This window comes from Crocodylus porosus, unplaced genomic scaffold (assembly GCF_001723895.1).
Source record: "Crocodylus porosus isolate Cpor-Errol unplaced genomic scaffold, CroPor_comp1, whole genome shotgun sequence".
NCBI classification, from domain to species: Eukaryota; Metazoa; Chordata; order Crocodylia; family Crocodylidae; genus Crocodylus; species Crocodylus porosus.
In genome coordinates, this window is record NW_017728911.1 from 120050 (window position 1) to 132990 (window position 12941).

The 12941-nt window shown below is 46.4% G+C and overlaps 1 protein-coding gene across 1 annotated transcript in view; it reads left to right on the forward strand.

The window, feature by feature from the left end:
• LOC109308800 (mucosa-associated lymphoid tissue lymphoma translocation protein 1-like) overlaps positions 1-12941 on the forward strand; it is a 53847-nt gene that overhangs the window by 7264 nt on the left and 33642 nt on the right. The window contains exons 4-6 of the mRNA XM_019533205.1: positions 4370-4523; positions 5737-5915; positions 10710-10806. Of these exons, the coding sequence (XP_019388750.1) occupies positions 4370-4523; positions 5737-5915; positions 10710-10806 (430 nt within the window). The remainder of the gene's footprint in view (positions 1-4369; positions 4524-5736; positions 5916-10709; positions 10807-12941) is intronic.

The following is a 12941-nucleotide window of genomic DNA, read 5'->3' on the forward strand; positions in this document are numbered from 1 at the left end:
TCCTCCTTTCTTTTATGTAATGGAAGAATGTTATCATATTGAAATTCACCTCTTAACAATGGAAAATCCACAACATGAGAACAAAAGAAGCCAGATTACATAGTGACTGACAGCTAGTGCCTGTTGCCTAACCTTGCTCAAGAAATGTAACATCCTCCTTTTCCTTGGATCTCTTGAGAATAATTAGCAACTATTTCCTCTCCATAGAGTGGCAGGACAGTGAGGGTGCCTTCCTCCCCAGGCTTTACCTGTGGCAAGTTAGTGTGTGTTTGATGTGTTGGGTGTTGTGCCTGATAGTTGTTTGAAAGAATTGTTTGCAAAGTTTTTAAAACTAGGTTAGAGAAACATTTGTCTAGAATGATTTAAACCAGGATGATCCTACCCTGAGCTGGCAGTTCGACTATATGACCTTCTGAGGTGCCTTCCAGCCCTACTCATCTATGGTTCTGTGATTCCCAGGAGATTTGCCATTTGCAAGTCTCTGGCTAACACACACAACTCTGTTATTAAGCTTAGGCTGTACTTGTTTCTTTCCCAGACCTGAAAAAAAGTATGTTATGCCTGAAAGCTGGTCTAACATCTCTGATATAAAAGAGAGATCACCAAAAAAGCCTTTCTTCTTGCGTATTTCCTGGACCATCATGGCTACAACATCACTTCAAGCCTACTATAGTCTTGTCCCCCTTCTCTTGTCTTTTCTGCATTAAACTAATTCAGTTTTTTTTCTATTGTTCTGGAAAGACCATATTATTTACCCTTCTTATTCCTGTTGCTGTCCTTTCAACTCTGCAAGTTGTCTCTGTTGCTTAAAATATGATGTCCAGAGCTGGATGTAGTACTTAGGTGAGGCCTCCCAGTACCAAGTAGAGAGGAGTAATTATGTCTCATGTCTTACCTGTGACACAGTTGTTTCTAGCTCCCAGAATGAGATTTGCCTTTTTGCAACAGCTTCTCATTCAGTTTTTGATCTACACTTATCCCCAGATGTTTTCCTTCAGTACTGCTGCCTAGCCAATTTATTTGTTTTATTTGTACGTTTAATTTCTCCTGCCTAACAGTAATACTCTCCTTTTTCTTTTTAACTGAATTTGTCTTTAATTTGGGTTCATTTTTCCAACTTGTAATGATTGTTTTGAGTTCTGAGGCTGTTCTCCATCATGCTAGTGATGTGATGACTCCCATTTGGGTGTCATCCCCAGATCGTATAAATGTACTCTCTGTTCTGTCATCCAAGTCATTAACTCAAATACCGAACAGGACCACCCAGCACAGATCTTTGAGATTTCCCACTTCAGATGCCTGCACAGCGGAATAGTGGACCATTGATATTTCCCCTTTGAGAGGAATTTTTCACCTCTTGTGCTTCCACTTGCTGTTTGGTGTTTTTTTTTTTTTTGTTTTGTTTTTTTTGTTTTTTGTTTTTTTTTTTCACTTATACCCCAGTTTGCATATGACAAAATGACTTGGGATGGTGCCAAGACCTGTAGGAAAGTGAAGGTTTATTGCATATTCTTCTTTCTACTTTATTTACCAGGCTAATTGTTCTGTCAACAAATGAATTTGTATTGGTTTGGCATGATTTACCTCTGACAATCCATATTAGCTATATTTATCACTTTTTTTTATTATGTTTTAGGTACTTATTAATAGATAAACAGTTTTGTTTAGCAAGGAAACTTGCAGCAGATTTTGGAGAAAGGAGGGGGGGTTTTCAGTAGGTGGAGAATTCACCATCCCCACCCCCTCCTACCCTATGTGTGTTAGATTTTCTCCAGAGGTGTTCAGCTTCCTGAGAGACTAGAACATAGGCAAAGGGAAAGCAAGTACCTGTAGGTGGGGGAAAAACAAGACTTGGATATAGGCGAGAAGGACTTGAACCTGTAGACCACAGAGTTAGCAGAGGGGAAAGAGGCTAGCGTTTGAAAGAAGAGGCCAAAAATCCCAGTGAGGCTTGTGGGCTACATGTCATGGCAGGTGTGAGTGATGGAAAAGGGGGAGGTATTGCTTAGGGAGGTACAATGGAGATCAGAGAAAGGCAGCCAGGTCCTGGGAGAATACAGCCAGGGGAAGCAGACTTGGACAGGAGAAGGGAAGGAAGGAGCCTGCTTAGTGACTGAGGCCAAGCAAGGAAGAAAGTAAAAAGAAAGAAAGAAAGCAGCAGATCTGGAAGGGCCATCACATAGAAACTGAAATCACCTCATTGAGGAGAAGGGGGGTAGGAAAGAGGGGGAGACTGATGGGAAGGCATGAAAGATGAGAGATATCAGATCTCTCCCACCAGATGTTTATGGGGAACTGACTACACAGAGCAGGAGCCCTTGATTGTGAGCAGGGATTCTGCCCTTGCATAGGAAACTAGCTGTTATTCTGCTCCCAAACCCTGCCCCTCCACTGCCTGGTGCTATATGTCAGCATTATCCCTGAGGCTAGCTCCTTGGTCAGGGCTCTCCTTCTCTCCCACTGAGTAGGGAGATGAGCTGACCCCACATGCTCACAGGAATTGGCAGTGACACAAAATGCCTGGTATTTGGTTACCAGGCTCCAAGTATTTATTGTAGCAGAGCTCAGTGCAGTGTCGGGGTTAGTAGTTCTCAACGTTTTAAGGCTTGAGGCACCCTTTGGAAAATGCTAGCTCTTCTTTTTCCCATATTTTTGTCTATGGAAATAACAGTTTTTCTGTGCAAAGAACTCAAAGACGACAACTAGTTAGAATATATTTAATTCTATAGATTCTTATTTGAAACCTCTGGGTTTAGCTTGTGAATCATGTTTGCACACCTAACAGTGCTATCATTGTGTGGCAATTTGGGGCACCCTTGCAGGGCAGCCCAGGGTGCTGCCAGAGCAGCCCAGGGTGCTGTAGCACCCTGGTTGAGAGTCTCTGATATGGGTGTTGAAGTACTAGAGGACAGTGACGCTTCCCTTGTGGGCATAGGCATAGTTTTCCTCTGCCCAAGTGTTATCATGATATGCTAGCATGTAAGGTGAAAACACTTAGAAACTGAGAGGAATGGCCATTTGCTTGGTAGATTCTCCCCTCCATGTATATACATGCGCACACACACTTTTGCATGTCTACATCCACATGCACATATGAACATGCATATGTACACAAGTTTGCATATACAGGCACACATATGCATGATCACCTTTACTTTCCTAGCAGTATCACATCAGCAGGGTTTTCATGCAGTCTCTTCTTAGCAAGGGAAAGGGCCCCTGTTAAATCAGGGCTTTTGGCTATACTTTCTTGTTAGGATGAATCTTGCTTCTAGGACAAGTTTAGCAAACACAACAAGAGCAAAAGGAAGGGGAGTGCTCTGCTCTGCCTTCTTGTTTCATTCAGTGGATTGCTACTTGCAGCACATTTGCACAGCCTGGAAAAAGCAGTTCCCTTTCCCCACAAAGTGATACCTGGCAGCAGTTGTGCCAGGTCATGGGTGGCCAGGTCTGGAGTTCAACCAGGGTCAGAAGAGGCTACCAAAATCTGAGTGGAGTTTGTAGAGTTTGTGTAGGGGAGCCAAGAAGCCAGAAGATCCATCTGGGGAACTAAGTCAGAGATCCAGAGGCTTGGGCAGCACACAGGGTGAGGAGGCACGCCAGGTCAGGTTTCTGGGAGATCACACCAGAATTGGGTTGGGGAGCTAAAGAGTCACCATTCTCAGGGTCCACAGGCAAACCGGGTCAGGTAGCCAGAGAATCCAGCAGAGATGAGCCAAGGGTGAGGCAGTCCAAGTACAAAGTTGAGTCTTGTTGCCCAAATACTTCCTTCCCTGCGTCACTTGGGTAAAGGGTAAACTGACCCTGGCTGGCCATTTTTGTTGCAGGGAGTGGGTGGGTGGCTAGGCCCAGATAATGAGTTCTGACCACCTATGTCCACTCCAAAGCTTGGCTGAGGAAGTAAAATGCTGGAATGAGTGGCTGAACAAGGTGGGCCAAGGCCCCAAGTTCAAGACCACAGAAGCAGTTTGGCCTGACTCCTTGGCTCATTCTGATCAGTTCTTTCCCCACCAGTGGGCTGCTGTGGTCTGCCTTGTTGGATGTGCTGTGGGACAATGGAGCTGAGTTTGGGCTGGGCCAGTCAAGGAACCAGAAGGATGGGAAAGAAAACAGCCAAGAGAATGGGGTCTGGGAGGATGCTGCCATGACTGTGTTGGGCTCTGAGGCTGAAGAATTGCTGAGAGCTGTGAAAAGGGCTTACTTGCCCAATACCCTTCTCTGCCTCGTCTATCAGCATAGCTGACAGAGACTTCTCTACTTTAATATACCACCCTGAGAGCCTGCTGGTGTCCTCTGATTACAGACACACCAGTGAAGAGAGAGGATTTGTTGCTATTTCCCACTGCCTGCATTTTCTTTCCTTATTTAGAATACTTGCTGCCAAATTACTGGTGCCACCGAGCCAGATTTGCTCATCACTCCCAGGGAAACCCAGCTGTACATCTGCAGGATCAACGACTTGCAAAGAAACTTCATCTTCTCTAACTGGGTGAAAGTGGAGGTCCATCAACATATTGCCAGAGGTACAAGCACTTCTTCCCCCCCTGGTTTCCAGTGCATTTAACCTGAATCCTTCTGCTGAGTTTTTACTTCCTCTTAGGACACAGAGACCTTCCTGTGGATCTTCCCTGGCAATATGTGGGGCCAGCCCATAAAACTGAAGTACCAAGGGAAAGCTGGCTTCAGTTAAGTGACCATGCAGACATCTTTAAGTCAAACAGCTATGTCTGTGCTCCTGAGTAAACTAAATCCTGTCATCTTTCCACAAGTGTTTGACTCCCCCTGTTTACAACACTTTCTACAGAATTCCCAGCCACATTGAGCTCCATTTGAACTTGGCAATGGGATGGGGGAATAGCAAGTCTTAGAAACTGGGACTTGCTATTAAGATAACTTTAAGCCTATAGGGCTTTAAAATGTTCACTTGGTGCTGGAGTGCCATGGAAAGGTGTGTTCAGAAAAGTGGGTGGCTGTAGACCAGTGGTGGGCAAAATAGCAGATTCAGCCAGCAGCTGGACTTCATTTCCCAGCAGCCCCTGCCCACATTGCTATGTCTAGTTTCCATGGAGACTGCAGGAGCTAGGGTGCTGTTCAAGTGGGGGACCATTGTTTCCATGGAGACTGGCCTCAGCAGCACTGGCAGGGTGCACAGCTGGGCAGGGAGTTGCTCTGGGGCCAGGGTTGGGATTTTGCAGTGGTGACAGTGTGGCCTGGAGCCAGGGCAGAGCTGTGATCCACTGCCCACCCTGTCCTGGCTCTGGACCACATTGTCACCACCTCAAGATCCCAGCTCCAGAGCAGTTCCCTGCCCTGCCAGCACTGCTGGGGCTGCTCTCCATGGAAACCCTGGTCCCTCACTGTCACAGTGCTGCTGCTGCTGCTTGGGATCTCCAAGAAAACTGGTTTCAGCAATGTGGGCAGGGGCTACTGGGAAATGGAGTCCGCTGCAGGCCAGACTTTGGCTGACTTGGATTGGGTTCCGGAGAGTGAAAATATGATGCAGTTCCAGAAACTGCTTGATAGAGAGAGGCTTGCTTTGGGATGGTGAGAAGCTCTGGGAGTCAGGCCATGCCTTGAAGGTGAAAGCAAAGTACACTGGATGGATGGGAACTCTGCTGTGGTTTGGTGCTCTGCAACCCTGCTGGCATGGAGCCTTGCTGTGAGGAGCCACTTCTTACCATATGATGATGAATGAGAAGGACACTATTGCCATTCATTTGTAATGTTGCTTTCTAGACCTGCTCCCGGAACTGTGGCGAGGAGAACCAGTCATAGTCATCAACCCAACTGTGTTGGAGGTGAAAGTGGGCAAGGAACTACAGCTCCAGTGTGCAGCCCTGGGTATCCCAGCTCCACACTACCAGTGGTATCACAATGGGAAACCCATGGAGGATCAGAAGAAGAAGAAACTCTTGGTAACATTGTCTTAAATGGCTTATAAACTTTGGCAACATGGGATGGGCATAGGAAAAGAGTGTATATAGCTGGGTCATGAACATGAGAGAACCCCCAAGCCCCAATCGGTCACAGTGTAGCATGTGTGGTGTCTGGAAGTTCATCTGCTGATAGGACTAGACAGGAAAGGCCTTTGTGTGATGGATGTAACAATATGTTATCAGCATCTTTGTTGCTAGAGGCCAAGATGCTCTCTGTCTTTCTGCAGCCATGTGGAACATGGTTCTGTACCACGTGTGGTGGCCAGACAAGGTTCATCTCCCCGGGCTTTGGTTTTTGTGATCAGCCAATGGAGCACTTGCCCCTTCCAGTCTGTCCACCCCTAGAGAAACCACTTTGCACCCAGGTACATTCCCCTTCAAAGCAAGGTATAAACTCTTTGTGGTATTTGAGTCTCCAGGACTGCCTAACAGAACCCAAGTATCTCCCTTGTCCCTTGGATGGCTGGGATTTTTTTTCAGAGGCAATAATGAAGGACAACAGAAGATCCATGTGGCTTCTTTCAAAGCACTGGTGTGTTTTTTCCTGAGAAATCCATGTGGCTATGTCAGTCTGTAACAAAGCCAATTTAATTCTGGGAGGGCTAGCTTCATGAGGCATGTAACTGGTCAGTGAGTGATCAGGGGTGCCACATAGAGAGAGGTGCTCAGGGTCTGGTGTGTCAGTAGTTGGAGACATTAGATGACTGTAGGGCTGTATTGGTCCTCTCATCTGGAAAATAAGTCATGGCTCATCGTATTTGCTGCTTTAGCAACTAGCTAATTTACCCATGACAGGCTTTTGAAGCCACTGTTTTTAGCGGCCTTTGTCATTATAGAGGTGTTGCAAAAGCACGTCTTTTTGGCCAGCTAAGCCAGGCAGAGACAGGAGGCAGGAAGGGGAAGATAGGAAAGCAGTGAAAGAAGATGGGAAAGGAAGATGACGTTGCTTGGGGATGGGTGAACCTCAGGTTCAGATCTCAGCTGTTTGTTTTTTTTTCAGGATCTACCCAGACTTGCTTTCTTCTTTTTGGCCTGGTCTCACCAGGGCACCTTTATGGGTCAGAACAAAGTGCAGCGGGGTGGTGGCCCCACTGGTGGCATCCATGGTGGCTTGCTCCCCCTCTTCAAAGCTGTTTAGTCCAATCAACAGGTTTCCAAGTGACTCCCCAAGAAACAACCTCCAGAAAAGAGCATAAATGTCATTGTGTAATTTTTCAACTGAAAGCATGTATGCTGTGATTTCATTCTGGCCACTTCCTCTATCCTGATAGCAACTAATTAGGATGTCATCACAGTTTTGTAGCTGCAGCTGAAGCCTTAAAAACCCCAAATTATTTTAAGCATAACCCATTTGTACTGGTCTTTTTGTCTCTGCCTTCTACTTATTTTACCAAGAAGGTCAAGCCAGACTCTTGCTTTGTCTCCCTGGCTTAGGAAATGGGCCTAAAGAACAGCCTCATCTCTTCCAGTCCCCCACCAGATCTTACAGCTGCCTGATTTCTGGGGCCAGATGCTCTGCCTGTGCTCTTTGGGATACATCTGGGGAAACTGGCAGATTGCAGGGTTTGGGATCTGGACCTCTTGGGGGATGTGTGGAGAAGGTTGGCTGAAGGTGCAGGAGGGCTAAATGGAAGACACTCAAGGGCAGCTTACTTAGTTATCTTCCTACTTGGGCCTGCCCCTCTTTTTTTTTTTTTGATTGGCCCTCACTTGTTGGAGAAGCAAGACCCTAGGTCAGTGGGGGCCAACCTTTTTGGCAGGTGTGCCACAAAGGGAAGCTGTTGGGCTAATAAGTAGCACTCCGATCCCCTGCCTCTGCTCAAGCTGCTAGTCTGCTTTCTGCTTCCTGCCCTGGGTTCTCTGGCCAAGTTGCTGCTCACCTTTCTGTTTTCTGCCCTGTGCTCCCTTCCTGCTTTGCTGCTCTGCTTGCTGCTCTGTGTTCTATCTGTCATTTTACTGCCTGTCCGCTCCCCAGCATGCTGCATACCACACACACCGACTGTCCATGTGGTCACCTCTGCCCTAGGGGATGGCACTTACCTGTAGAAGTTTTATGTTAAGGCCCCAGACAGGAAAATATTGCTGGCTCCTGGACATCCCTCAGGCTATGAGCAAGCAGTTGGTTCACAGTTTGGATACAAGGCTGGGGACTAGAAGAGGCAGACAGGCTCTGAGCCCTAGGGCAATGTTTTGCAACTTTTTTTGGCTCAAAGAACTCCTCTGTAACTTGTGTGAATTGAGAGGTACCTAGTTTCAAAAATGAATGATATATTACAGAAGTCCAGTGTGTAGGGAGGGGAGGGGATCAACCAGATGGGGACAAGCCTGAACCTGTGCTTATCTGCTTATCTCCTCACAACTCATGGCACCTTTGAAAGGATCTGGCATCTTTCAAAGTATCTGGCAGCTCTGCAGTTGAGAATCACTGCTCCAGAGGAAGACTCTAGTCCTTGTCCTCTGAGGTGAGTTAAGTAGGTGGCCCAGCATCTCCCTGTGTTGGGTGAGAAGAGCCAGGACCGGGGAGGAGGTGGAACTGAAGAGTGAGTGAGAGCTGCTAAGTCTGCTCAGTGCTCTAATTGCTCAAGGGCAAATCACCTGGAGTCTTTAAATGTGGACTGGGCATTTCCAAAAATGCTGTCCTCGCTCTGCCACAGGATGCTGGGCAGGAAGTGGGGATTGTTGGGTGATGTGTGGGATCAATCTAAAGGGTTTTCACAGTCCCCTCTAACATTGAAATCTATGGGCATTTTTGCATGTATTCCCAATGCGGTGCCAGGCACTTTTTTAATTAGAGTGACTCACTAATTAAAAGTACCTGCATGTCATGGGTATTGGTGATGCAGTGTGTCCCTGTGCTATGAAAACGTCAGCAGGGTGCTTTGAACTAATGCACATCAAACGTGTTTTATTTTAAAGTATGGAGACGCGCTGCACCACTGATGCACACCCGCAAGGCTGCCAGAGCACGTCAATTTATGTGCTCCAGCAGACTCAATTAATCGAGTCTGCTCCGACACACTGGATTTCCAACATCTCTGAGCAGGCTCCCTGCATGTGTGCAAGTGCCCTATGATTCTGCATAAATCTGGTCACCATGTCAGGGCTGTAAATTGTACCTCTACACACCAGGTTCTCAGCTGGCTGCAGGGTGGTGTTTTAGAAATCCCACTCGGGGCTTGGTTCTTCAGTAGAAATGTAACCATTTCCTAATTTCTTTCAGTGTCCCTTATACACTGTATTATCTGTATCACTCTTTGCTACTGAACATGCAGAAACAACTTTAGGCCTCATCTTCTCCAGGGGGAAAAAGGGGCCCTTTTAACAGGTTCAGGTTAACCCGTGCTAAAAAGCTTGTGTGGATCCCAGTGGAAATCAGGCCTTATTATCAATACTTTTTGGAAAGAAACGATAACCAGAGTTGATATGGTTTTGAGTACAGCACAGATACCTTTGGTAAGTACATACATTCTTGGGTATGTATCTGAGGTGTTCTACTTGAAACCTTCCCAGATTGCACTCTTACAGTGGGCCTTATTTGTGACATCCAGGATTATATTACTGTGCTGGAAAAGCAGGACATCTCCAAAGGTCAAAACATGGTACCAATGTACAAGTCACCCTTGCCCTGATGATGCAGCTGGCATCTATGAAGAGGGTCAGGTTTTGTAGGCATAACTGCTTCCACAAGTTTGAACAATTTCTTTAGAATACTTCGGTGACTAGCCTATTTCTCTTTGCACGCTTCTCTCTGTCTTTTTATCCTTTCCTCTTCCTTCCCTCCTTCCTTCCCCCCCCCTCTTTCTTTCTTTTTTCTCTCTCTTCCCCTTCTTTGATTATGATAAACATGTAAGTAGTTTAGGTTGATATGTGTAGTTGACACATGTATTTCAGACTTTTGTGTTGCATTTAAAAATCAGTTAAAAAAACTCTAGTGTGGACAGGACAGTTGTAGCATGGATATGTCTCGATAGGTCCACGTGAGTGCAAGGCTTCCGGCTATGTGCCCTGCTAGGGTTCACTCCAGTCAGCTAAGACCCATTACAATTTCAGCTGCCTTTTTGCACAGTAGGAGTGGAATTCCTTTTCTTCTGAGGTAGACACGGTGTTGGCAGGATAAATGGCATGCTGTGGCCTTGACCCTTGTTTTCATGGCAGTTTCTGTGCTGCATGGTTTGGTGCAAACCAGAGAACACATGTTCTTGAATTACCCCAAACCGGCCCTTTTGCCTGTAGCCTTTCACAGAGTGCTTGTGTTGATATCTGCCTCCAGATGTCCCTATGTGGGGAACCCTCATTTCATATTTGTGTATCCCCATGCACATTAACCACATTGTGTTTAGCTTCAGGGATAAAATTTGACTTCAATTCTGAAAGGTTTGGAGTTTGAATTCTAGTAAAGTTTATTTTCATTTGGACTTCCTTTTTCTCTTCTGATGCCAATGCAGATCACTTGTTACTCAAAAATCCTGTGAATTAACCAAGGGTTCTGCCAGGCTTGGAGGTGATAACACTAAGCCCAGCCCTCCTACGGAAGCATTAGGAATGGTCACATTAAGCTAGTGAATCCAGAGCTTACTGCTCCTGTACCTGGAAACTTGTGGCTAAGGTGGTAGCCTGGGACAGGAGATCTGCATTCAGTGCCTTGCTCTGGCCCTGAGAGCAATATGAAAGGCAGAACCTTCTGGGCTTCAGCAGTTTGGGGGCCTCAGAAGCTGGAACTTGGGGCCACAAAACCAGATCTCAATAATCTGATGTTAATTTCATTCCATCTAGATCAACTCTGCGAAGGTCAGTGACTCTGGCACGTACCTTTGCTGCGCAGCCAATAGCCACGGAGAACACTGGACCGATGCAGTGGATGTTCACATAGGTGAGCAGAGCTGCATAACATCCTGCTTCATTACAAAGTGGTGTTTAGGTTGAAATGTAATGGGAGGAGAGATGGATTGGGTGCTCTGACCTGGAGGGGCTGCACACTGGAGGGATGGGGCCAACAAACACAGCGCCATAGGCATTATCCCTAGGTCAGCCTTGTGGGGTAAGCAGTGGACCGAGTGCCCTGGGTTTGGTGATCCAAGATGCTAGACTTGGGCATTGATTCCTCCCCTGGTCAGGGACAAGCCTCAGCAGTCAATGCCAGTGCAAGAGACCTCTAATTCTGGATCCCTTGACTTTTTTGGGAGCTCAGTGTAAGACTCTTTATAGCTATATGAGACTCTTCAAGAACATCCAGAAAACAGGCACTAGATTTTGAACAGCCACTCTGAAAAATAGGAGGTGAAGTGTATCTTGGGCAGGTGGACAACATACCAATCCCCAGGGACAATGCAAGGAGAAAGCACAGACTGCATTCATAAGGGCATTTTAAGGGGCAATTGTTGAACTGAAAAACCTACCTTGGTAGCTCCAGCAAGAACAAATGCAGAGAGACATTGCATGGATTTGGAGAGAAGTAGGAAGTGTGCTGGCAGTCCCATCCTGGATGTCAGGGAAACAATCTGCAGAGCAGTTTCTCACACCCAGGAAATACTAGATCTGAATTAGCAACCCCAGTGGAACTGCGCCAGCTCCTGCCAGCTGAGGATGTAGATATCTACTGGCCCCTGCTGACAAGCCACCCAGAACTGTGATAATAGCATTCCTGGAATTCCAAGATAAGAGAAGTTTCAAATTTAGCCAGGAAGTGGGTCTATAATTATAAGGGAAAAAATGACAGTCTTCCCACATGTCTGGGCAGCTACTCAAAGAGATGCCGTTTAGCCCTGTAAAAAGACTGAAAAGGGGAGCCTGTATTTTAGAGGAGCCTGCAAAGTGCAGAGTTCTATACAGGAGTTGAGTGAAATTCCTTTGTAATCTAGGAGCAAAGATTTTTTTTTTTTTTTTTTTTTGGATTTACTAGAATCAAGTTGGGCCTTGATATTTCAGCAGATCTGTACTTCCCAAAGAGCCCAGAACAAGAAAACAGTGGAATGCTGAGAGCTTAACCATCTGTCTTCTGCCTGTTTTCAGATTTAAAAAAAGAGTTGTTTATAAAGAAACTTTAGCTGCATCATAGGAAACCTGTTGCATTAGGATGTGCCTCACAATTCTCACTAGCAGTTGTGGTCAACTGAGATGCAAACTTAATATTTCTTGTTCAGAATATTTCTGAAGGATAAAGACTGGGCTCTCCCTGCAAAAAAAGTAAGCTGTTATTTACAAAATCTTATGCCTCTGTGAATTCAGTTCAAGTCAGTGGGCCCTGACAATTTACACATCAGAGAACTCAAGGAGCTGGCCTGCATCATAGCTCAGCCCCTGGCACAGATCTTCGAGAGCTCCTGGTGCTCTGGCGAAGTGCCCGAAGATTGGAGGAAAGCCAATGTGGTGCCTACCTTCAAGAAAGGGAGGAAAGTGGATCTGGCAAACTACATGCCCATCAGCCTGACCTCCCTCTCAGGGAAGGTCTTAGAAGACAGGCCATTCTCAACGGACTGGCCGATGGCAACACCCTGAGGGATAACCAGCATGGGTTTGTTGCGGGTAGGTCTTGCTTGACCAATCTCACTTCCTTCTATGACCAGGTGACCTATCACCTGGACGAGGGAGAAGAGATTGATGTCATATATCTTGACTTTAAAAAAGCCTTCGATCTGGTATCCCACAATCACCGTTTGGCAAAACTGGCCAGCTGCAGCCTTGAGTCCACCATGATCCATTGGCTGGGGAATTGGCTCTGTGGTCAGACCCAGGGGGTGGTGGTTGATGGAAGTCAATCGTCTTGGTGCCCTGTCACCAGTGGGGTCCCTCAAGGCTCTGTCCTTGGACCTACTTTGTTCAACCTCTTCATTAATGATGTGGCCATTGGGGTCAGAAGCAGACTAGTTAAGTTTGCCGATGATACCAAACTTTGGGGTAAAGCATCCACACCTGAGGATGGGGGTAATCCAGGCTGACCTCGACAGGCTCAGGAAATGAGCAGATGAGAACCTGATGGTGTTTAACACCAAAAAATGCAAGGTTCTC